The sequence below is a fragment of the Notamacropus eugenii genome, chromosome 1 (assembly GCF_028372415.1).
Source record: "Notamacropus eugenii isolate mMacEug1 chromosome 1, mMacEug1.pri_v2, whole genome shotgun sequence".
In the NCBI taxonomy this organism is placed as follows: Eukaryota; Metazoa; Chordata; class Mammalia; order Diprotodontia; family Macropodidae; genus Notamacropus; species Notamacropus eugenii.
Window position 1 is genome coordinate 409,359,642 of NC_092872.1, and position 24,795 is coordinate 409,384,436.

The following is a 24,795-nucleotide window of genomic DNA, read 5'->3' on the forward strand; positions in this document are numbered from 1 at the left end:
CAATGTGTAGTTGGACAAGCAGTCCATTGAGTTGTATATCATTATGAATGTCTTATACCAGGTTCTACAGAAGGACAAAAAAGTTGACCTACAATTAAATAGGAAGAGACTGGGCTATTGGGCAATATGAAGCTTCTTGCTCACCAAGATCATCTATTTACTATCAGTATTCTCCGAGTGAAGCTTTATAACTAAAGTCATGGGACAGCACAATCACAGAAGAATCAGATTTGGGGGTGACTCAAAGGGCAATAGAATCACGATGGGTATAAGTAGACTGTTGCATGTTAGCCACCATTCCCCATCTTGGAAAAAGAGGAACAAATGTCATTATCAAGGATATGTTAAGATCAAAAAGGGAGAAGGGCAAGTCATGCAGCAAAAAAATGAGTGAAAACCAATAGCCCCAAGAGTATCCCTAGTAACCTCCAAATACTAACAGACCTAGAGAAGGGCCTTCAGTACATTACCTTCTATGGAGGATTTATGGAATGATAGGGACAAGAATCACACAAGATGAGAGAGCATGGATAGGTTTGATCTATTTGAGACTCCAGGCTCCACATCTGACTCTCTGGACTTTCTCTCTGATGTCCCCTTCTTTCTATTTCTGCTTATTCCATACCCCACCCCACTTGTCAGTTTCCTTTAACATATTATATTTACCCATTAGACTATAAGCTCCTTGAAGGCAGAGAATGTCTTTCTTTTTGCTTGTATTGTATTCCAAGTGCTTGGCACAATGATCGGGACATAGTAATAGTCTCATAAATGCTTTCTGACTTAACAACTGAAGAAATTACCCCATTGATAAGATGACTGACTTGTTTCCTCTAGAGCCAAGCACATGGCCTTGCACACAGTAGATGTATGATATATTTATTAGATGAACAAGTGAATGGCAACTCTTACTTATCCTTAGGAAAGTCTTCCCATTGCTTTCTCCCCCCTCTTCCTGTCTACAGGGGACCATTTCCCATATACTATCTCCTATATACTATCCCCTCCTAAAGAAGTCAACTTGAATAGAAGAATATTCATAGTATAATTTTGCTTTATAGGATCACAGAGGTGGAAGGGAGCTGAGGAAGTTATGTAACTGGGAGACCAGAGTGTTCAAAGTGGGCAGGATTTAGGGTGGAGAAGACTAAGAAGAGGGAGAGTTCCCTGGGGGTCATGTGGGAATATGGACAGGATGGAGTGAATGTTAAAGGAAGAGAGGTGGATACTGACAGACAATGGGAGAAGGAACATCTGAAAGTGGTAGTGGGGAGCAAGGATCATAGAGAGGATCACTGAATGATAGAACCAGAACAGAAGCTGTAGGGAGGAAAGAATGCTGACTCTGAAGTTGGAGGACCTGGGTTCAAGTCTTACCTCTGATGCTTACCTACTGATGTGTGGCCTTGGGAAATTCATTTAAACTTCCCTGGGCCTCAGTTTCTTCATTTGTAAAATAAAGGTTGAGATAAATTAGATGACTTTTAAGGTCCCTTCCAACTCTAGATCTATAAGCTTATGATTACAAGGGGTAACATAGGTCATCAAAAACAATCTTATTTTACAGGTGGGGAAACTGAGGCCTAGGGAGGTTTAGTGACTTGCCAAAGGTCACAAAAGTAGTAAAAATAAGAGATGGTATTTGAACTCATCCAACTTTGCCTATTGGTTTGAGATAAGGAGCAGTCAGATCTGCAGAGGGTATCAAGACATGTGGTGTCTTCAGAAGAAAGCTAGGTTTCTGTGAGTACCAGAAGATGATAGGAATGTGTGAGGGGAAAAAAAAGTAGGAAGAAGGGAGTTTGTTAACAGTAGAGAAGGGTTCCAGAGGTCACAGTAGAAGGGGAGAGCAGAGGAGCCTAGGAACTGGGGAAGACTAAGGAGGAAAGGATTCATGCCAGGAATTTACTCCCATCCCAATGTCACCTCTTAGCATCCATCTGTTTCTTTAAGGTTCAGCTCAAGTATGATCTCCTCTGTGAAACTTTTTCCAATTTCTTTATTCATTAGTATTTTCTCCCTCCTCATACTCCTTTACATTTAAATTTCTTTTCACCTGCTTGATTCAATTCAGAGGCACCAGCTGGCATAGTTTTGGGCCCAGGAGTCAGGAAAACCTGAGTTCAAATCCAGCTTCAGGATGTTTATTACCTGTGTGACACTTAACCTGTATTTGCCTCACTTCTGTCATCTATAAAATGAAGAACATAACAGTACCTGTTTTCTGGGGTTATTGTGAGGATTAAAATGAGATAACATCTGTAAAAAATCTTTGCAAAGCTTAAAGTGCTATATAAATACAAGCCATTTTTAACTATTAGCATTATTAAGCACTCACCATGTGCCAGTCACCGCTAAGCGTTGGGGATACAAACCGTCCTTAACCTCAAGGAGCTTACATTCTGTGGAGGGGGAGGGTTTGTTTTGTTTTTGTCTATATCAGCAATCCCTGGCCAAGTAATTAAAGGTCTTTGTGTATCTGTGCTTTAATGTGTGTGCAAAGATTATGAAAGGATTACTGTCCATTTGCCTGAGTTCCCTAACTAGAAGTTAGTTAGAGAATCCTAACACAGGACTGAAGGATATAATCCTAAGTAAGCACAGTTTTGCTGAAAACCCTCAGGATTCTTATGCTTTCTTTAAGTCCTCTTCCATCTGTCCATAGGTCCCTGAAGGGCATAGCAGCCAGATCAATGCTCACCACAGAGCAAGCGTTACTTTCTAATGTTTATACTGTCTTGGTCCTACTTTTACAGTTACAGTTACATCAGGATTACATTTTTTTTCCTTTTTAAATCTCATCACCACCTTGATGAGTGATCCCCACCATTTTTAGCATCTCGCTTTATTTACTTAATTTATCTTGTCCCACATTTGCCTTTTTGCCCACTTTGTATGTAAGCAATTCTCTTAACTTGATAGGGCAACTAGGGATCATCTTTAAGAGATAGCAGAGGAAAGGCTGGCAGAAATCTAAGACTATTAAAATTTCCAGGGCTTTGGAACCCAGTGTGATGGCAATCAAATTAGGATCTTTTGCTGTTTTTGTTTTACTAAAAGTGCCTCTGATTGAATAATGTGATTAAAGATCTTTCCCACCCATTGATGGACCTGCCCATTGTGGGAAGCTTGATTAAAGGAGTTGTTTTGTAGGAGGGTCCCAAGTACCTTTCGGTTTTTGTATTGAGGCACTGAGTCAGAGGGTTATGCCCTCTGGCCCTAAAAATGGTATAAATACTCTGAGTTGAGGTTTTACTTTGGGGCTTAGTTTTTCTAAGAAAGTTTGAGTGTTGGATGAGGACTCTGGGAAGTCACTATAAGGAGTCCCCTGGCTTTGAAAACCCAGATGTCAGTACTTCCCTCTCTGGTAACTATGGTCAGACAGCTGGACGTACGTCTTGAATTCAGGCAGAGAAAGCCATGGTTTCTCTGTATTTTCTTTGAAATTCAGGGTGCTGGCTCCCCTGGACTAGGTGAATGATGTATGTCCTTAGTTAAAGGAATGATACGTGTGCTTGATTAAAGTGATTGTTAAGTTGCCTCAAAAGTTGCCTTTTCTTTTATGAATGCAAATCTAAGAACCTGTGATAGCAGGCCCCCTTACGTATGCCAGGGTGCTTACTGTCACACCCAGAAGCCAGAATGTCAACACTGGAAGGGACCTTAGAACTTGGAACATGGAATGACAGAGCAATTCCATTCAACAAACTTTTATTTAGGTACTATGCTCAGTGCTGGGGACACAATGATAAACATGACGTAGCTCCCATTCTCAGAGAGTCTGTATTCTACCAGTTGGGATATGACATACACATACAAAGTGGTAGTCATCGAGGCAAAAGAGAGGTCCAGACAAAATGTCCCAGGAAATAAGAAGAGAGAGAGAGGAGACTTGTAGCTGGGAGTTAGGGAGTGAATAAGGCATCAGGAAAGGCTACACAGTGGTATCTGAGCTCAACCTTGAAGAGAGATAAATATTCTGAAAGCAGAGATGAAAAGAGAATGTATTGTAGTGCTGTATCTGTATGTGTGTGTGTGTGTGTGCGCGCGCGCGCATGTGCACACGCATATGTGGTTATTGTGCCAATGCAAAGAGGGATCAGGCAGCATGCTGAATTCCAGAAAAAGAATTTCACTTTGGCTGAAGCATAGAGTATATGTTGGACAGTGAGGTGCAATAAAGCTGAAAAGGTATTTTGGAGCCAGATTGTAGATGGTCTTAAATGCAAAGTTAAAAAGTTTGCCTTTTGTCTTCAAGGCAATAGGGAGTTACTGCAGGTTTCTGAATAGAGGTGGCATGGTTATAAAGTTATATCAGCAGTTGTGTTGAAGATCGATCAGAGAGGCATAAAATCATTATTTTCAATCAGAACAGGATATTAAAGGTCATCCAGTTTAACCCCTCATTTTATAGTTAAAGAAACTAAGATCTAGAGATATACTTGCCCAAGTATTGATTAGGAGAGTTCCCTGGCCAACCTGATGAGTTTATAGGGTGACAAACCTTGGTTTGTGACTTTTGATTTTACCTTCCTTTGGGGGTTATAGACATGACCCTTTGACATCTCATGGGAGGATTTGGTTGTTTCAGTCTACTGAGGATAGACTGTGATAGGGAGAAGCTACTGCTTTGTATTGGCCTATGAATATAGTTTATAACATAGTTAGCTTCACTCTGCCCCACTTTGAAGCAATATGTGAATGAACACTAGATCTAGAGTGAGAGAATACAGATTCTAGTCCCATTTGCCCCATGCTTCCTGTGTGAGCTCAGACAAGTAACTTCTTTTCTCTAGCCTCCTAATCTGTAAAATGGGTGCATAGACCTAGAAAGCTTCTAAGATCCCTTCTACTTGAAACCTAGAATGTAAGAACTCCCTACGCTTACAGGGGAGACTGACACAGAGTGCTTAAATGACTTGCCCAAAGTCATCAAACTTGCAAATGACAGACCCAGGACCAGAACCCAGGTCTTCTGATTTGTAACTCAAAGCTTATTCCATTGTATTCCTTGTCCAAATTGATATCAACCACAAAGTAGCAATAACACTGCTTCCTTTTTTCCTTATTTGTTAGTTTTTATTCCTTACTCATCATTATTTAAATATTACTTATCTTTTCATTCCCCTCCTCTAATACCTAATGTGATACGTTGCATGTGCCAAGGGCACCATAAAAATTTGTTCAACTGAACATTAAAAATGGGGTCAGGACCACTCTTGGGCTTATTGGGAAAGGCAAGGCAATATAGTAGGGCACAATGAAGTCTCTCAACTCTGTAGGAATCCAGCAAGCTGAATTTGAGTTCTGGCTGTGGTTCTAACTTCCTGTGCAACCCTGGGCAAGTCATTTCAACACTCTGGCCTCAGTTTCTCTCTCTGTAAAATAAGAATAACAATCTCTGCCTCCTTCAATCCCTATGATTGTATGAATATTAAATGAAATAAAGGATTTAAAAGGGCTTTGTAAACTACGTGAAGCACTATAACAAACATGTAATGATCCATAAAACTCCGGTTCAAGCCACTGGGCACAATTGTAAGGGAAAGGCAATCCTTTAACTCTGTGATTCCCAAAGCTGGTCCATAGGAACCTCAAGAGCTTTCATTTTTCTCAAAAAAATTTTTATAACGTCTCACCAAAAATTATAAGTAGTTTCTAATAATGTTTAACCAGGGTTAAATCACTAAGGGATTGGTGTCTCCAAATGTAACATGACAGGATTGGACTAGTTGATCTCTGATGCCCCTTCGAGGTCTCACATTCAATGACCTATGGATGTTTTTAAGGTCTTTTGCAACTCTGATGTTTTGTCTGAGGTCTTAGACACATAGAGCACATCCATGGTAAGGGAGAGACAGTTCTGAGGCTCATGGTTGAGGATATCTGTGCCCTTGACAACAACTTTAGACCTTTTCTCGATTATAATGTCTGACTCAGCAGCCATGGTATCTGGCATTCAGAGGCCAGAGAGCTCAGTCACCATGGAATACAGCATCGGTGACGTGGAGCTAGGGTAGAGGGAGGGTGATTCTATTGTCACTCTCCAGCAGGCAGAAGGTGGGAGAAAATTAAGGCAACTGGAGAGTGCAGCCAGGAAGGCCCGAGTTCAAATCTTCAATCAACATTTACTAGGCAGGTGATCCTGGGCAAGCCATGTAACCTCTTCTAGCCTCAGTTTCCTCATTTGAAAAATGAGATTATTAATAGCATTCACATCCCAAGGTTTTTGTGAAATCAAATAAGTATGCATGTGTGTGTATGTGTGTGTCTGTGTATGCTCATATGTGTGTATGTATGTATTGCATTGCAAATTTTAGCTATTATTATGTCAGCTAGAATGCAGAAGGAAAATAAGTCAGAATTCTAAAAACCCTATTCTGGTAGATGGGGACTACTGAGTCCCACTGATTGGACAGAGGTGTGATATAGTAGGAAAATTATGGAAGGAGAATATGTGGCTTTGAATTCCAGTCTTGCTATTTGCTAACAGTATGTATGATTTGGGGCCTGTTACTTCCCCTCAGTTTTCTCATCTGTAAAATAAGAAAGTTGGACCCCACAATCTTCTTGTATGTCCCTGTATATGTCTAAATCTGTGATCTTATGATTCCCTCTCCTTTTCTATGTCTGCAAAATAAGGGGATTGGATTTTAGGATGATCCTTTGTACCTTGGAAACCCATGATCCCCTAGGACATTTTGGATTACACAGATTCTGTGGGTTGGGCCAGGAGCCAAACTCTTACAGATGATGTGGTTCTTACTGGATAAATGAGTTCTGAATTACAAACAATGGATTTATTGATGAAATTTGGGATATAAGTGATTCTTAAGTTAGGGGGAATCACTCCATGCCACATAGCATTCAGGGAGAAGAAAAGATGTTTAACACTGTAAAAAGGTTGGAAAGCAATCACACCAGCAGGTAAGCATATGGTTCAGGAAAGACCTTGGCTCTGTAGAACAGTGAGAGAAAAGCTGGATTTGTAATCAGGGAGCCTGAGTTCAAACACTGAGTTTTATTCTTGTAACTCATGGACAAATGATTTCCCTTACGTGGCCCTATTTCCTTCTCCATATAATGAAGGTATTGAACCAGAAGATTTCTATAGTTCCTCCCAGTTTAAATCCTGTATATAGTCCTATGATCTTGTCCCAAACACCATCACTTCATAAGAATACAGTTAGTGAATTACAGTCAAAACACCTCATAAAGGTGTAAAACTCTAGAATAATATCACTTAACCAACTGCCCATTTTATTGCTAATAAAAATAAAACATTTTTATAGCACTTCATAGCTTACAATGAGCTTTCCTCACAACAACCCCATGAGAGTCATAGTATGAGTATTATTATCAAGTTTTCTAGATAAGGAAACTGAGGTCAGTTAATGTCTTGTCCAACATCACGCAGCTGGGAAGTGTAAGATTTGGGATACAAAGCTGCATCTCTCGACTTGAAGCCCAGTGCTCTTTTTCACTGTGCCATGATGTTTTTATGGAACCACAATTTTATTCCCTCTAATGTTGATGAAAAATAACAGAAAAAAGCTGGACCTGGGGTTGGCAGACTTGTGATTAAATTTTGGCTCCATCACTAGCTCTAGGCTCTATTATCTCTAAGTGCTTGGTCTTCTTTTACCTTTATGAACCTCAGATTCCTAATCTTTAAAATATGAATGTTAGAACTCATATTACTTCCCTTCTAGGCTTTGAAGTAGTTCTGTGAACACTGGATCTGGTATCAGAGGATTTGAGTTCCATTCCTGGCCCTATGACTTACCACCCAAATGATCATAGGTCAACCATTTCATATTGTTGGGCCTCAGTTTCTCCATTTTAATAAAATGAAATGGTTGAGCTACATGGGCTCTGAGGTCCCTTCCATCTTTCCATCTATTTTCCACAAGAAAAATACTTTGTAAAACTCAAAGTACTATAAAAATGTGAGTTACTGTTATCTTTACTATTAATAATGACTTTAAACAGAGGGTGTCTGTGTAAACAAATGGAGAAAGAACCATAAATGAAGGTCATACAAAACAGAAAATTAATGTCTATTGGACTCAATTTAAATTGAAGATTTTTTCTGTGATAGTTTAACTTTCTTAGAGATATTCAACTAAGGCCAACCTGAACAAAATATCATATGTGTTCCCTAAACATCTACCTGCTATCAAGGCTGCATGGGGTTGGGGGTGAGGAGACATTAACTTTAGATGGAGGAGACCAGAACTGATAGTAATTCATATGAAAAGATCCCAGGTTTTAGTTAACCACAATCTCAGAAGCATCAGTGATGTGACAGGACTGCTACTTTTTTTTAAAGCTGATCATATCTTAGGTTGCTTTAATGGAATATTGTTTAGAACAAGAGAGATGATAGTACTCGTGTTCTCTGCCCTCCTCATATAACTCTTACAACTTTGTGATTAATTCTGAGCAACAGATCTTAGAAGGAACATTTGCACGGCTATAGGATCTCCAGGACAGAATATCCAGCTTCAAAGTTGTGCCACATGCAACAGCTGATTTGAGAAAGAGATGACTCAGTGGGAGATGTGACCAATGTCTTCAAATACATGAAGGAATGTCATATGGAGCAGTAATCAATGCAACATTACCACTCCTAGATGGGCCAAGTCACTTAATTTCTATATGACTTTATTCATTATCTCTGTAACTCTCCTAACCACTATCTCCAGCCAAAACTTTCTTCTAGGTGTTTTCTCCTATTGGAATGTAAGCTCCAGGAAAGCAGCAACTGTCTTACTTTTTGTATTTGTATACCCTAGTCCTTATCACAGTAACTGGCATATAGTAAATGCTTAACAAATACCGTTTCCATCCATTCATTTGACTAGATTTGTTCTGCCTGGACCCAGCGGGGAAAACTACAACAAGGTGATTGATTAAAACTTTCCCTTTTCTGTGAACGAAAGTGTTTTCCTAAGGATCATTGATTCAGAAAGTGGTCCAAGGGAAATGCATTTTTTTCTTCTGTATTCCTAAGAAAATGGTGATCATTCATGCGCAAGTTGCATAGTGCCATAAGAAGATTGCTGCGTTTTTCTACTGAACTAGGAACATGGTACCTGAGTTCAAATTCAGACTCTACCACTATCTGTGTGACTTAGATAAGTCACATAACCTCTCTAGGCCTTGATTTTCTCATCTGTAAAATAAGGAGGTGGCACTAGACAGTCTTGAAGGTCACTTTCAGCTCTAGACCTAGCACTTCATGAATCTGCTCACCTGTGTAAGTTTATGTAATCAAAGGAGTTGGAAAGTCTGGGCCAGACTGGCCAAGTAATAGCCACTGATGAGAACTGATCCCATAAAGGCTTGCCTAGACTTCGGGATGAGAACAGATCTCTGCATTTTATAACTGGAGATGATAGAGAGATATATTTTTAGCTCAATACAAGGAAGAATTTAAAAATTGGATCTCTCTGGAAATTAAATGGGTTCATGAATTAGTTCCAGTGGGTTGACCACTCTTTGGGAATGCTGCAAAAGAAACTTTGTACCACATAGGAGTCTGGGCAGGTAATTCCCCAAGGTTTCTTTCACATGATTTTATGAATCCTAACATCAGACACAAAGATTATGGATAATCCACAATCCATCTGCTCTGAATCAAAACATAAAATAAACACAGGCCATAGCTCTTGCTTGTCCCTAACCTCCTAAGATTGTTACCATCAGAGAAGGAAATCGAAATTACCTAGAAAACAGGTGTTCTCAGAGATGTTCATATTTTTTTTTTGCCCAGAAGTTGTGATCCACCAGATCCTATCAATTCAGTGTAATAGCATAAGTGGTATTTTTTCCCAATTCTTAAATAATTCTCTTCCACTACTTCTCTGTGGTGAGAAGGAACTCCTGGGCTCTCAAAAGATATACAGAAAGGCATAAGTTTGGCTAGGCTGTAACAATCTGGAAAAACTTTGAGGTCGGCTGATTCTGTGTCTGTTGACTGAAGACTAGCCCAGATCAGGGTAAACATTCATTATTAGAGGGATGACTACTAAGTGATAGATTGTTCTATCAGCAGCAACTAATGAATTCCATCTACGTGCTCCTACAGTATACACAGTTAAGTGCACACATCAATTAAATCATGGAACATAGCTCAAAATCCAATCCTGCCACTTGTGTGACCTTGGACAAGTCACTTAACTCTCTGGGTCTCCATTTCCTCATTGGCAAAATGAGATGGTTGGCCTCTATGATGCCTTCCAGCTCTAAGTCTATAGTCCTTTTGGCCTATAAAATGATTAAAGTATGTTGGAGGGCAGAAATATTTTAGCCAAGTAGCGCCACAGGAAAAACCTCAAGACACTTATTCTGACATGCTCAGCTCTTCTTAATAGTCTCCTGTTCATTGAACATTGGACAAATATTTTAAGTGCCTAAGGTTTACAGAGAACTATGCCATGCCCTGGAGGATGATACAAAGATTAGATAAGACAAGGTGCATTTCCTAATGGAGTTTACAATTTGGTAGTGGGGTAAGACACAAACAGAGATAGGCATAAAACAAGTGCATTAGAGAGGAGACAAAACAAAATGCTACGTGAGGCCCAAGAGAAGAAAGCATTATTGACTAGGAGATGTATAGAAAGACTTCATGGGGGTCTCATCCTTTGCAACCTCAAGGAAAAGAGTCTGCCAGACCAAAGATCTTCATCCAAGGTTTAGAACAGGATTTGGCATAATGGAAAGAGCACCAGCTCTTGAGTCAGAGGACCTAGGTACAAATTCCAGCTCTGATACTTTATCTGTGTGACTTTGGGTAAGTCATTTGGGAGCCTGTTTCCTTATCCATAAAATGAGGGGGTTAGATAAGACACATTCTGAGGTCCCTCTTCCCTCTAAGTCTATTATCTTGTTATTAAATATCATCTGATGTTTTGGGACAAAGGAGTATCATGAATTTGAGGCTGACTACTAATTGATAAACTTTTGGGGGTCCCATTAACTCATGAAGAGCCATTTACTAAAGTGTCATCTGTTTGATGAAAGTAGTACCTACACTGATAGAATCATGGAACCTTGGAGCACTGAAGTAAATGAGATAATCTAAGTTTTCAGGATGGTCAATCTTCCCCTGGCCTAGGTCCTACCATCTCAGACTTAGAAGTTTCTTCCCACCTTCCTTTGTGTTTGGAAATAGACCTCTGCAAGAAAGTATCATGAGATCAAGGACAGAGACCCCTTTCTTATCTCCATTTCATAGCTCCCCCAGCATCAAGCACAGGGCTCTTCATGAAGCATAATGTAGTGCAAAGAACAAAGACTTGAGGTGAAGAGATCTGAGTTCAAATCCTGGCCCAACTACTTACTAGTTATGAGAACCAGAATAACTTCTGTGAGCCTCAGTTTCCTGATGGATGATAAAATATGTACTACCTGCTTCGCAAGGTTATAATGGAGAAAATAACAGTACTTTATAAACCTCAAAATGCTAAAGAAATATGAGCAATTATTCTCATTTGTTGGATTGGGTAAAATTTTTGAGAAAATGTAGGGGGAGGATCTCAAGTGATTGGGTGGGTGGTATTTGCTTCAGCTCCTTTGGCCTCTCAATGGGTCTCATCATGCTTGGGAGTTTGGGCAGTGGAACTGGGCCTCCTACCTTGACAGGTGAAACACCTGATGTGGAAATGGTTATTCTGCACACGGACCACTTCCCCTTTGCAAGTGTCCCCACAGCGATAGCACTGGATAACATTGGTGCCTCCCCCAGGGTTGTAGGGGTTCTGCTGATAAGGAACTGTGAAAAGAAAAAAAGAAAACAGTTATTTTTAAGCAAGGCCAACTCTCTTCACAAAGGATTTATATACTACTGTGCAGGGCCTTGGAAACTGGCCACTGTCTGTGACTCCCAAGAGGAAAGCCCACAGCACCACAATCAAACTTGTAATCTTTCTCCCCTTGGTTAGTCACACTTTGGATTATCTACTATTTACAGAAAGCAGTCATGTGACTGTATAAGCAAACATTGGGAATCTTCCCCCAGCACTAGTAATCTGACCTGTCCATTCCCTGTCCTTGGGACAGATAGCGGAATGTTTTATATAATAGTCTCCTTTATTCTCTCTCTGATCCAGCCAACCTGGCTTCCCACTAGGCACTCCATCTTCCAGCCCCATGCACTCTCTTCTCACCTCCATCTCTTAGAATCCCTAGCTTGCCTTCAAGGCCCAACTCAAGAACCACTTTCTACTCAAAGCCTTTCTTGACCCCCACATCTGCTACTACCTTCACTCCCCAAACTACCTTGTATTTTATTTTGTGTACACAGACCCGAATATGTACATGTTGTTTCTGCTGACAGAATAGAAGCTTCTTAAGGGCAGAGACTGTTTCAAGAGTGCCTGGAACATATTAGGTACTTAATAAATGCTTGTTGATTGAGGATAGTAGCAGAAAGAACTCTTTCTTCATGGGAAATGTGTTTTGTTTTGTTTCATTTTTTTCAAATATACAGTAGAAGGAGACTACAGTAAAATTTGGGGGTTTTATTACTGTCAGTCAGTCAACTAGCATTTATTAAGTGCCTACTATGTGTCAGTCCCTGAACTAAGTACTAGTAGATATAGGGAAAGGGAACAAGCATTTATATAACATCTACTATGTGCTGGCTACTATAGTAAGTACCAGAAGATATAGGGGGAAAGAAAGGAAAGAGCATTTATATAGCACTTACTGTTTTCCCACTACTATACTATGTATTAGCAGATGTGGGGGAGAGAATAAGCATTTGTTCGGTGCCTACAATGTGCAAGGCACTGTGCTAAGTGCTTTTCAACAAATATCTTATTTGATATACATAAAGGCCAGAGGTCTTCAGTTTAGAAGCTGAATGACCATCAGTCTTGTACGTTATACTAGGAATTCCTTCAAAGTATAGGTTAGACCTTGTGCCTGATAAATTGCTGTGATTCTGTGTAGGTCAGTAGGTTGGAGGGAAATGGCCTTGCCACTTTCTGTAGCTTTTCTACTCAGATTCATTTGCATTCCAGAGAGGATTTTAGGAGTGAATGAACTACCTACCTACACACACACACACACACACACACACACACACACACACACACACACTCCTTATTCTTTCTGTTTTGTTTCTATAGAATCTCTAGCATAATTTTTGAGGGGGCAGAGGATACTTACAGAGAGTTAAATAGCACTTAAGGGGAATTTTCGGAGGCAGTCAAAATAGTTATCTCAGACTGTGAATGAGCACCAGACAAAGGCATTCAAAGGGACAGACTTAATCTTAGCTTAGAAGTACTCTGACTTTTTGTGTTATAGCCTTTAGTTAGCTTATGGTCAAAAAGAGTACCCCAATCCTCAAAAAATCCTCCCTTGATCTGTCCATCCCTAACAGCTATTGTCCCCTTGTTAGGGAGAACCTTTCTAATCACCACACCTTAAGAGTGATGAGCAGTGAGCCCAAGAGACCACAGTAGAGAGGAACTTAGTGACCATGAGCCCAGAGGACATGACCAGCAGAGACAATAACGTGTCCAGCATTTTCAGTAAAGAAGACTCATCCCTTAGATACAACTCTCAATAAAGCATTGAGATGGTGATACAATATGACACTAAAAATCCTACAGTGTAAGGTGTGAATCATCTTGGCCACGTGTGGTACCCCAGCCACAAAGGTTCCTGGCGCGTACCTCTCCACGATATTCCCTGGCGATAGGTGTCTGTATACACACACATACACAGATATGCACTATCTATGTATATCTATGTATATGTATGCATGCATGTATATGTGTGTGTGTGTGTGTGTACATTTATTGATTTATTTAATTCCATGTGTGTGCCCTCCATGATTGTTCTCCTGGTGCTGTAAGAGTGTGTAACCCAGGTGTCCATGGAAGAATTTTTTCCCCTATCATTTTATTCATTATGTTGTTTGATGAAATATTTTTTTTTGAGGGGGGAGACAGTATTCTCTGACTGGCTGTAAATCAACATATTTTCATGAGAGTTTATGAGCTACAGTTTGGAGTGGGTGTTGACCTACAAGGTCCCTTGAATCTGTAGACCTCCATATGAAAGAAAATGTCCCAACTTCAACAAAAGGAACATTCACGAAAATTAATCACGTTGTAACATACAAGGATATTTACATAGTCTGAAGATATTCAGAAACTGCTTCCCTCCTTCCTTCCCTACCCCTTCTTGCCACATCCCACTCTAAAGCTTCCCATTCTTTCCCCTAGGCCCTCTGGAATTCCTGGTCCATACGTAACAAATTAGCTTTTATCTTAACCTTTTTTCCCCCTTTCTTACCTTCGTCTTCTTGTACTCACCGAGACCTGGCTCCCTCCTGATAGAAATAGGAAGTATAAGGATAATGAAAACTAGTATTTATATAGCACTGTAAGGTTTGAAAAATATTTTATAAGTATTATTTTATTCTTACAACAACTCAGGGAGGTAGGTGCTATTATTGCTCCCATTTTACAGGAAGAGGAGACTGAGGTAGGAAGAGGCTAAAAGACTTGCCTAGAGTCACACAGCTAACAAGGGTGTGGGGTAGGTTTTGGACTTGGATCTTTCTGACTCTAGCTCCAGGGTTCTATCTGCCCCCACTTAGGTGCCTCCTAGTGACATGGCTTCCCTAAGCCACCCTTTTCAGCTGCCTGCTCTTCCATTCAGATCCTTGACTCACATACTGTGGTAGAGGAGCTGGAATGCCCATTGCTTTCTATTAACATTTCTAGGGTCTCTACCATCATCACTCAGTAATCTCCCCTCCTCTGAGGTTTGTTCCTTCAATACATATTTATCATTCAATCAAGATTCTACTGGCTGTTGTCTACCCTTCTGGGATACTCTCCTTCTTCCCTTAATAAGTTCAGTGCCTGGTTCACAGTCTCTCTCTGTTCTCCCCAAGTCCTGCCCTAATAGTAAGGGCCTTTTCCATATATATTGATATTTCCTCAAACATCTCACTCTCTCAATTCTTCAACTTACTCACTGCTGATAAACTATTCCTTCAACCCACTTGAGTGACACACAGAAATGGTCATATCCTTGGTCTTGCCATCCCCTACGAGTCTTCCACTTCTGTGTGTATGAACTTTGAAGTTCCTTTACTGGATCAATCAGCTGTGATTCTATTTTTCCCTCTTCCCTGAATCCCTTAACCCTCTTCTTTATCTTCACTATAACCTCCACTACTCCACCTCCTAGTTATTTCCCAGACCATCACAGCCTATATTCCCTTCCCTTTCCCATCTTAACTTCTTGGTGAACCAGTTAAACCGTATACTGGCCTCTTCTCTTGAGTTTCTTGCCTCTTCATCATCAATCTTGCCCTGCCAAACCTCTGCCTTGGATTACTCCCACCATGCACTGCCTTTACTCCTACTCATGTGCTGTTGAGTGAAGACAGAGAAAATAATGAAACTATGTTGACTTGGGTCCACTACTGATTTATGTTGAATAGTCTCAACTAAGAGCACATGTTGGCAAGGTAATCCTTTTATATCTCCCTAATCAATTCACTATCCCCTTCATCACACTAATTTTTCTAAACCTTTTTCTCCTTCTTCAAGTCTGCTAAAGCTCCCCTTCTCTCCACCCTCTCAGCTGAGAACCTCACCTCATATCTTGCTCAAAAAAATTAAGGCAAAATGAGGCAATGAGTCAAAAGCGCTTTTTTTCTCCCTTCCTCCTCAGCTCACATCATGCAGATGCCTTTCCCATATATACTGATATAACCTCAAACATCCCCTCCTCCATCATCTCAAATGAAAAGGTGGCCTTTCTTTTTCCAGGGTTAACCCCTCCACATGTAGTGATGATTTTTACAAATGATTTCATTCTATCTTCTCTAGCAGATTTCTCCCTCTATTCTTTCCATCTTCTCACTCATTTGCAATCTCTCCTTATCTATTGGCTATTTCCCTGGTACCTACAAGAATGCCAATATCTTCCCATCCTCAAAAAAATAAACCTCACTTGATCTGTCTACTTCCAAAAGCTATGATCTTTTATCTCTCCTTTCCCTTGTGGCTAAACTTGAAAAGTCCATCTACAGCTAGTCTCTGTACTTCCTTTTCTCTCAGTCTCTTGTAAATAGTCTACAATTTTGCTTTCAACTTCATCATTCATCTGAAACTGCTCTCTCCAAAGTTACCAATGATATCTTAATTGCCAAATTTTCTTATTCCTTAGCCTTCTTGACCTCTTGGCAGCCTTTGCCACAGTCAATCATTCTTTTCTCCTTGATATTCACTTTTCTCTAAGTATACATGACACCATTCTCTTGTGATTCTTTTCCTACCTATGTGACCACTTCTTTTCAGTCCCCTTAGCTGTATTTTCATCCAGGTTATGCACACTAACTGTGGGTATCCTCCAAGATTCCATTTTCAGCCCTTTTCTCTTCTCCCTCTCTATTTTTTCAGTGAGTGATCTCATCAGCTCCCATGGATCCAATGATCATCTTTATGCAAACAATTCTCAGATCTCTTTATTCAGCTCTAAACTCTCACTTGACCTCCAGTTTCACATTTCCAACTGTCTACTGGATATCTTGAATTGGCTGTCTCATAGCCATCTTAAACTCAACCTGTCCAAAACTGAACTTTTTATCTTTCCCCCTAAACCTTCCCTCTTAAATTTTCTGTTACTGTCAAGTGTGTCACTAGCCTTCTACTCAGCCAAGTTCACTACCTAGGTGTCATCCTTTACTCCTCATTCTCATACCCATATCCAATAAGTTTCCAAGTCTTGTTGCTCCTACCACTGTAACATCTCTCATATATGTCCCCTTCTCCTCCCTGATGTTGCCACCACTCTTATTTAGGGCCTCATCATCTCTTTCTAGGAATACTGCAAAATTCCTGTTCATCTCCCTGCCTCAAGTCTCTCTCATCTCCACTCAAATGCCAAATATCTTCCTAAATTGAAGATCTGACCATGTCACCCTTCTATTTAATAAACATTCTATCACTCCAAGATAAAATACATAATCTCTGATTAGTGTTCAAAGCTCTCCATTATCAGGCCCCCTTCCTACCTTTCTAGTCTTCTACCTTATTCCCTCCACACTCTCTATGACTCAGTGACACCGTACTTTGCTTTGCTGTACTCTTTGCTGTACTTCACACGAGACACTCAGTTTCCTGGCTGTTGGCGCTTTTCCTGACTGTCCTCTATTCCCTGAGCTCTCACCCTCCTTATTCTGCCTCCTGGCTCCTTCAGGTCTCAGCTAAAGTCCCACCTTCTATAAGAAGTCTTCTTTCCTAGTCCTCCTTAATCTTTGCGTGTCTTCTCTGACATTATCTCCAATTATCCTTTGATATCTTGTTTGTATATCATTGTTGAGGCTAAAGGGCCCAAGGTCTCCCACTGCATCCTGAGTCATCTCCAGTCATCCTGATGAATATCTGATCACTGGATTCAGATGGCTTTGGAGGAGAAGTGAGGTTGGTGACCTGCACAGCCCTCCCTTACTCAAAACAAAGTCAAGCGCAAGTCATGTCATCATTTCTCTGGTGGCATGGCCTTCTTCAACAAGGAAGGACAAACATAATCCTGTGACTAGATGCAGGTGGCTGAATGCTAGCTGGTAACCCACCTCCACCTCTCCCATCTGCCTCCCCCTCCCCTTCTTTCTCTTCTCCAAGGGAAGGTAAACTTGGATGACCAAAAGATGTCCAGTTAACTTGGGTTTTACTGGCTCCTTTTCTCCTCTCCTCTCCTCTGCACTCTGAAACTGGGACTCCATTGGGGCCCTGCCTGAGGATTCCTCTGGACCTTGTAGCTTGACAGTGATTATCAATTGTAACTGTTGCTATTTCCCACCCAGACTGATATCTTTCTTTTCTTGACCTCACTAAAGGGGCCATGCCCTGGCTACTTCTTAAACAGGCCTGTTTCAATGAATGGGCATTGCTCACCCTAAGTGACTGCCTGCAAAGACCTTGGCCTAAAGGGCCCAAAGTCTCCCACTGCATCCTGGGTCATCTCCAGTCATCCTGAGGAATATCAGGTCACTGGATTCAGATGGCTCTGGAGGAGAAGTGAGGCTGGTGACCTGCACAGCCTTCCCTCACTCAAAACAAAGTCAAGTGCAAGTCATGTCATCATTTCTCTGATGACATGGTCTTCAACAATGAAGGACAAACACACACAATCTCCCCAACTGGACTTTGAGCTCCTTGAGAGCAGAGATTTTTTTTTTTGCCTTTTTTTTATTCCCTAGAGCTTAGCTCCATGCCTGGCACACATTAGACATTTAATAAATACTTGTTGACTTGACTTCTTTCCTTTGTAGACTTCTCTCTCCTATCTCAGCCAAAAAGTAAGTAGGATCAAAATGATTAGGATGGAAGTATTATTTTCATTTACCACAAAACTTTGCTAATTCATTTGCAGTTGGAGATCTAGGTTTTAATACTTATTTGCTTTATTAATTATGAGCAAATTACTTTGTCCTCCAGGCCTCAGTTTTATTATATGTAAAATGGGATTAATATAAGGATACTTACACAATCTTGTTTATTAGAGTTGCTCTAAAGAAAATGGTTACAAATTTTAAAGAGCAACAAACATGTGAGTTATTAATCATTACTATTAGAGTAAGAATCACACTTATGGGGTACTGGATACCTCCTAAGGAACCCAGACGTGTTTGGTCGTCAGATCCTCTGGGTATTAGTCCAAGGGAATGGTGGTTTATCTTCCATGTTCCTGGAAAAGGAAGGACTATTTATGTCTTTGAATGACAGGAGGTGAGGGAAGGTTAATGCTGATCCAAGACGGTCAGGAAGGGTAGTGGACGTCACTGATAAGAATTGGTCCCAGGCTAGTTTGACCAGACAAGCCAAAGCCTGTGGCTCCCAAGCTGTTCATTCTTGAATAGTGAGAGACAATTACTAGAGAAAGGGCAATCACCTCATATCAATATTCTACATCAAACCAATAATAAGGATGGTGGATTTCTTTATTAATGAGGAACTTCAAAGAAAATCAGGAGTAAAAAAAATATCAGGGAAATGGGAGATAGGAAAGTAAGACCACTGGGTCAAATGGCACGGGGAACAGAGGAGAGGTAGTACTCCACTGGTTTTCTCATCATGATGTCATGAGAAAGCAAGGAAGGCTTTCACCATGGGTGGATATCCTGCGGTTATCTTATGAGAGGACATGGACAAGAGTCCCACAGGATGGGTAGCCATGTGCCAGTCTGCATCTTCATTATGAAGGAATGTCCACATCAATGAAATTCTCAGATCCATTTGAGTACTTGAGTGTCTGCATGGTAAATTATGTGTATGCACACACAATACACACATACATGTATATATATGTAAATATAAATATTTGTGCGTACACACATGTATATTTACATATATGTGTAACTTCATTTTTTCAGAATTGTGAAATTGCCCTCTGAATCAGTGAAAACGTAATGGGAAATAGCCTTTTGCGTGTTTGAAAAGAACATTATTAGAGATATTAGAGAAAAATAGCTTATATTGCTTTCATGTATTTAAAGTAATTAGAATCCGATCAACCAAAATTTAGCCCAAAGAAGTAAAAGGAATCACTTTAATCCAGAGATTCTTAATCTGGGGTCCATGGGCTCCAAGGGGCCTGTGGATATTTATTTCAATTGTGAATGTAGAAAACAACCAAAAAAAATTCTGATAAGGGGTTCTTAGGCTTCACAAGACTTCGAAAGAGGTCCACACCACCCTGTCCCCCACCCCCACACACACTCCACAGGTTAACAGCTGTGCTTTAGAGGATGAGGATAGGGATGAGGACTGAACCTGTGATTTCACTGCTACAACGAAGAAGAAACTCCTTGTATCAATGCAGGCCAACAGCAGAGGGGCCTAGAACACGGGAAAGCTAGAGATTCTGCCCTGAGGTCATACGCAGTAGGTTGTGGAGGCCTGACTCAAACAGAGGTCTCTCACAGATTCTGAGGTCAGCACTCCATCTACTACAGCAGGCTGCCTCTGAAGGGTGAGACCAATTTATAATTAGCATATCAATTGCTTATAAATTGGTCCATCTAGGGTGCCTAAAAATAATTTGTTCATTTAAGTAGGTTAAATTGGCCCATAAGATTTCTTAACAAGATCATTTTATTTAACCAACTTTCTTGATAGATAATGTAATGATATATTTCAAGCCACTCCCAACAGAATAATAATAGCACATATTTCATAAGACTTTTATTTTTACAACATCTCATTTGATCCCTACAATGGTTGGGTGAGATGAGTAATGCAAATACTGTTGTCTCTCTTTACAGATGAGAAAGCTGAGGTTCAGAGAAGGGAAGGTATTTGACCACAGTCACATGGTTAGTAAATGGTAGAGGAGGGACCCAAATTTAGGTCAAATAACTCTAAGACAACTTCTTTTTATGGTCCCTTCCAGATGTGATACTCTATGTTCTTCCGGCACTGATGTTCTGTGTGGCACATGTCCTTCTAGCTCCACCTTTCCTGTTCTAAGATCCCATCTTGTTATCTCATTTTTAGCTCTCATGTTCCCTTTCAGCTCTAACATTCTATGTATGTTCTAAGATCCCCTCCAATTCTATGTTCTATGAACATCGGCATGGCATAATGGTTACAGTGCAAGATTTGGAGTCAGGAAGAATGCGTCCAAAGTCTGTCTCTAACACTCATAGCTGTGTGACCCTGCACAACCTGCTTAAACTCAGTACCTGTTTCCTCAACTGCAAAACGGAGATAGTAATACCTACTGAACTTCTCACAGGCTGGCTAGGAGGCTCAAATGAGATAACAGACATTAAGCACTTTGCCAAGATTAAGGCAATATATAAAGTGTCAACTATTACTATTAGGCTCTAAGGCCTTCTAGCTCTGAATTCTATGACCTACGTTTAAATCAATTCAACAAGCATCTGTTAATACCTGCTAAACAAAAGGCATTATGCTAAGTGCTAGGGATACAGAGACAGAAACAAATAAGTCCCTGGGGCCTGAAATGCACCACACACACACACACACCCCCCATGTATGCATATATGGTGCATTTATATAGAACCTATATGAATATATACATGTAGGCATGCATACATGTATATAGAAATAGACACATTATATATTATGCATTTTATAATGTGTATACACACATACGTGTGTATATTGTATGTTTGTACTTATAAACATACTATATGTAAATAGCTATATGTGTACATGCACACAATCATATATATTACTATATGTATGTGTGAATACTTACAAGCACGTAGAACTATATACAATGCACACATGCACATGTGATACATTTATATTTATATGGCACATGTATGTATATGTGTATAAATATTTATATCGATACACATTATGTAGATATACATTTTTATATTGACACACCATATGTGCACATATGGTGTGTGAATATATGCATGCTTATATATATATATACATATATGCATGCATGAATACAATTTGAGGAAGAGTGAGAGCATTCATAACTGGATGCACTAAGAAAGGTTGAGTCTTGAAGGAAGACAAGGGATCTCAAAAGTGAGATGAGGAAAAGAGTACATTCCAGGCAGGGTAGATGCCTTGTATAGTTCAAGGAGCATCCGGTAATCCAGTTTAGATGAACACGATTTTGTGAAAGTAGGAAATCTAGCTGGTAATGCCACACTGTAGAGTAAGGGCTCCTAACTTTTGTTCCATAGACATCCCTCCTCTCTATCCAAGGGATCTGGGGAGAGATTTTCAGGAGAGTCCATAAGGGAAAAATAATTCGATCTTGACTTTCACTAACCTTAAAATGAAATTCAGCATGTTCCTTCCATTGCTTATAAGCATTGTTCTGAGAAGAGGACCACAGGCTTCACAGATTGCCCAAGGGAGTCCACAAAAGACAAAAGGTTATGAACTGCTATTGCAGAGGACTTCAGATGGCTGGCAGAGGAGTCTCTCTTTCATTCTGGAGGCAAAGTGGAGACACTGAAGATTTTCCAGCAGGGGAATGACATGGGTAGACCTATGCCTGAGGCAAATTCCTTTGGCAGCTGAGTGAAGGGTGGATTAGAAAGGGGAGAGACTGGAGCAGGGAGATCATTTAAAAGGTTATTATAGCAGTGCAGGGGAGAGGTGATGAGGGCTGGAACTAAAACTGTCACTGTATGAGAAGAGAGATGCAGAAAAACTCGACAGAGAGGAAGAGGGAAGACCCCAGAATGGCTTTGAAGTTACAGCCTAACTGACTGGAAGAAGGATGTCCAGCGCTTAGCACAGCGCCTAGTACATAGTAAGCATTTAATGAGTGCTGGTTGACAGACTGACAGGCATAGGGGAAATGTGGAAAAAAGACAGGTGTATACAGGAAAGATGAGTTCCATTTTGTACATCTTTGTTCTTGTATTTGGAGCTAGCAGGGACCTCAGAGGCCACTGAGCCCAACCTCCTCACTTTAAAATAAGGAAAGTGGAATACAAAAAAGGTAAGTGACTTCTCAGAGTCACACAGCTAAGAAATATCTGAGGTAGGATTTGAACTCAGGTTTCCCTGACTTGAAGTCCAGTGCTTTGCTCACTATTCCAACAGCTTAGAGGTGGCAGGAAGCTCATGCCAGAGTTTTGACTCATTAATGCTTGGGGATCTGCTTCTCAGGGACCCAGCCAAATTCCTCTATCACATTAGCTCTGTGGTTTCATCTCAAGATGAAACCCAACATTTTATATAACTTGTCTCCATATTTTCAACTCTGAAATCTCCCTCCCTGACCCTGATCTCCAGAATCAGGCCCCCAAAGAAGATTTCTCTAAGACAGAGCATGCATTGGGATGTATGTTAGGCCTTGGTGTTTGAGGTCCCAGTGTGCTCAGCATTCAGCCTCTCAGATACCCTAGTCCCTGAAGCCTTCCTTTTACATCCCCTCTAGTTTTAATAATCTGTTTTCTAGATTTTAAGTTCTCCTCCAGCACCTTCATTTTGCATTTTGAGTTCTAAGCTCTTCTCTAGATCAGGCATTTTATATTCTAAGAAAGAATAATAAACAGAAAAGTAAAGGCAGAAAATAGCCTTTTATCTAGTATGAAGTTTATCTGGTTGTGCAATTTATTAGCAAATTAAAAGTTTCAGCTTTCTGAAAAAATAAGACTTGAAAAGGTAACACCCCTTCCCCCCCAAAAAACTTGGATTGACCGATTTTACCTTCTCATTTCTCCATCTCAGAATCCTTAGCTTCCTTCCAAATTTATCTCATGTCACTTCCTATCAAAAGCATATTCTCTCCCTCTTCAAATTATTTTGTATTTTCTCCTCTATTTACATGCAGTAAGACATAAGCTCCTTAAGGCCGGGGCTTTTTTTTTTTTTCTTTGTGTCCCTGGTACCTAATCCGTAATGGGTACTTAACAGATCTTTGTCAAATTAAATCCCCAGTCATTTCCTGCCTGTATTCGGTTCTAAGGGCTCTTCAGTTTGTCATGATCCCTTCCAGCTCTCACATTCTAATCTAAAGCCCTGACATTCTGTGGTTTATGCCATTAGGGGTCTTACTAGCTCTGGCCCAGAACTGTAATAGCACTGCAGACTTAAAGCTGTGAGGAGGGGGTGAGGAGTCTATTGTTCTGTATGAAACCCACACGGGAGGGTAGAAGCACCTGTGATTTCAATAGCAGACACATTGACTTGGAGATGTGATGGAAACTGTGATTTAAGAGTGTGATATAAACAGTGAAGCTCTTAACTGAAAAGTGAAACACCAGACAGTGAGATTGACTGGGGAAACATGGCTGCACTCAATCAGCTCAGTGAGCTCACAGACTGGGGACAGGATGGTTAGGAACACAGAGGGCAGGCATTGTGGATGCCACTTCCCTCAGGTCTCCAGTGGATACTCAGGGTCCTGTGAGTGAAGGGATATGAAATCTAAATCCCCATGAGTCTGAAGTCACAACCTAAGTGGTGAGGGGAGAGATGATGTCAGTGAGGAGTTATGGTGGATCCAGATATCATTGTGCCTATAAAAGTCTGAAGTCTTTCAAACATTCACCTCACTTCAATCCTACTTTCCAATCCTGAATAAATAATTTTCTCATAGAATGCCTATCCTCCCCCAGTTTGCTCCGTTCTCAGCTCCTTGGATTTTGGTGCTTTTGAAAAATCCAGATTCTCCACCAAGGCACATAGTTTGGTCTGTGCTCCCTTGGTTCCTAGGACTATACATGTTATGAAGCATAATATCAGGTCTCCTGGTCTGAAATTCACTATTACTTTTGAGTGAACCAACATCCTTCTAGTCTTACAAGTATGAAACATTGGTGTTATCCTCAATGCTATTAACTTACTTCATATATCCAATTAGATGCCACTCCATATATTCAATCAAATACCACATCTTGAAATTTCTTTCTCTACAACAGCTCTCAAGTATGTCCCCTGCCCTCTGCTCACATAGCCACCGTTTTCATCTTCTTTCATCTGGATTATTCCAATAACCTTCTAATTGGCTTCCCTGATTCAAGCCTCTTCTCACTAATTCATTTTCCACTCAGCTTCCAAAGTGATTTTCATAAAGCCTAGGTCTGGCCTCCCACCCCTCAGTAAACTTCCTATTGGATTCCTATTACCTCAAGGATTCAGTATAAATTCATTCCTTTGTCATTTAAAGCTCTTCACAACTTTGATCCCTCTGATCTTTCAGTGCTTTTATATTCGACACACTCTTTGAACCAGCCATGTGGAACAACTTGCTGCTTCATCTCCCATCTCTTTGCCTTTGTATTGGCTGTTTCTCATG

At 40.4% G+C, this 24,795-nt stretch overlaps 1 protein-coding gene across 1 annotated transcript in view; it reads right to left on the reverse strand.

The window, feature by feature from the left end:
* Positions 1-24,795, reverse strand: part of ABLIM3 (actin binding LIM protein family member 3) — a 167,797-nt gene that overhangs the window by 95,136 nt on the left and 47,866 nt on the right. Inside the window, exon 2 of the mRNA XM_072631018.1 lies at positions 11,645-11,782. Within this exon, the coding sequence (XP_072487119.1) occupies positions 11,645-11,782 (138 nt within the window). The remainder of the gene's footprint in view (positions 1-11,644; positions 11,783-24,795) is intronic.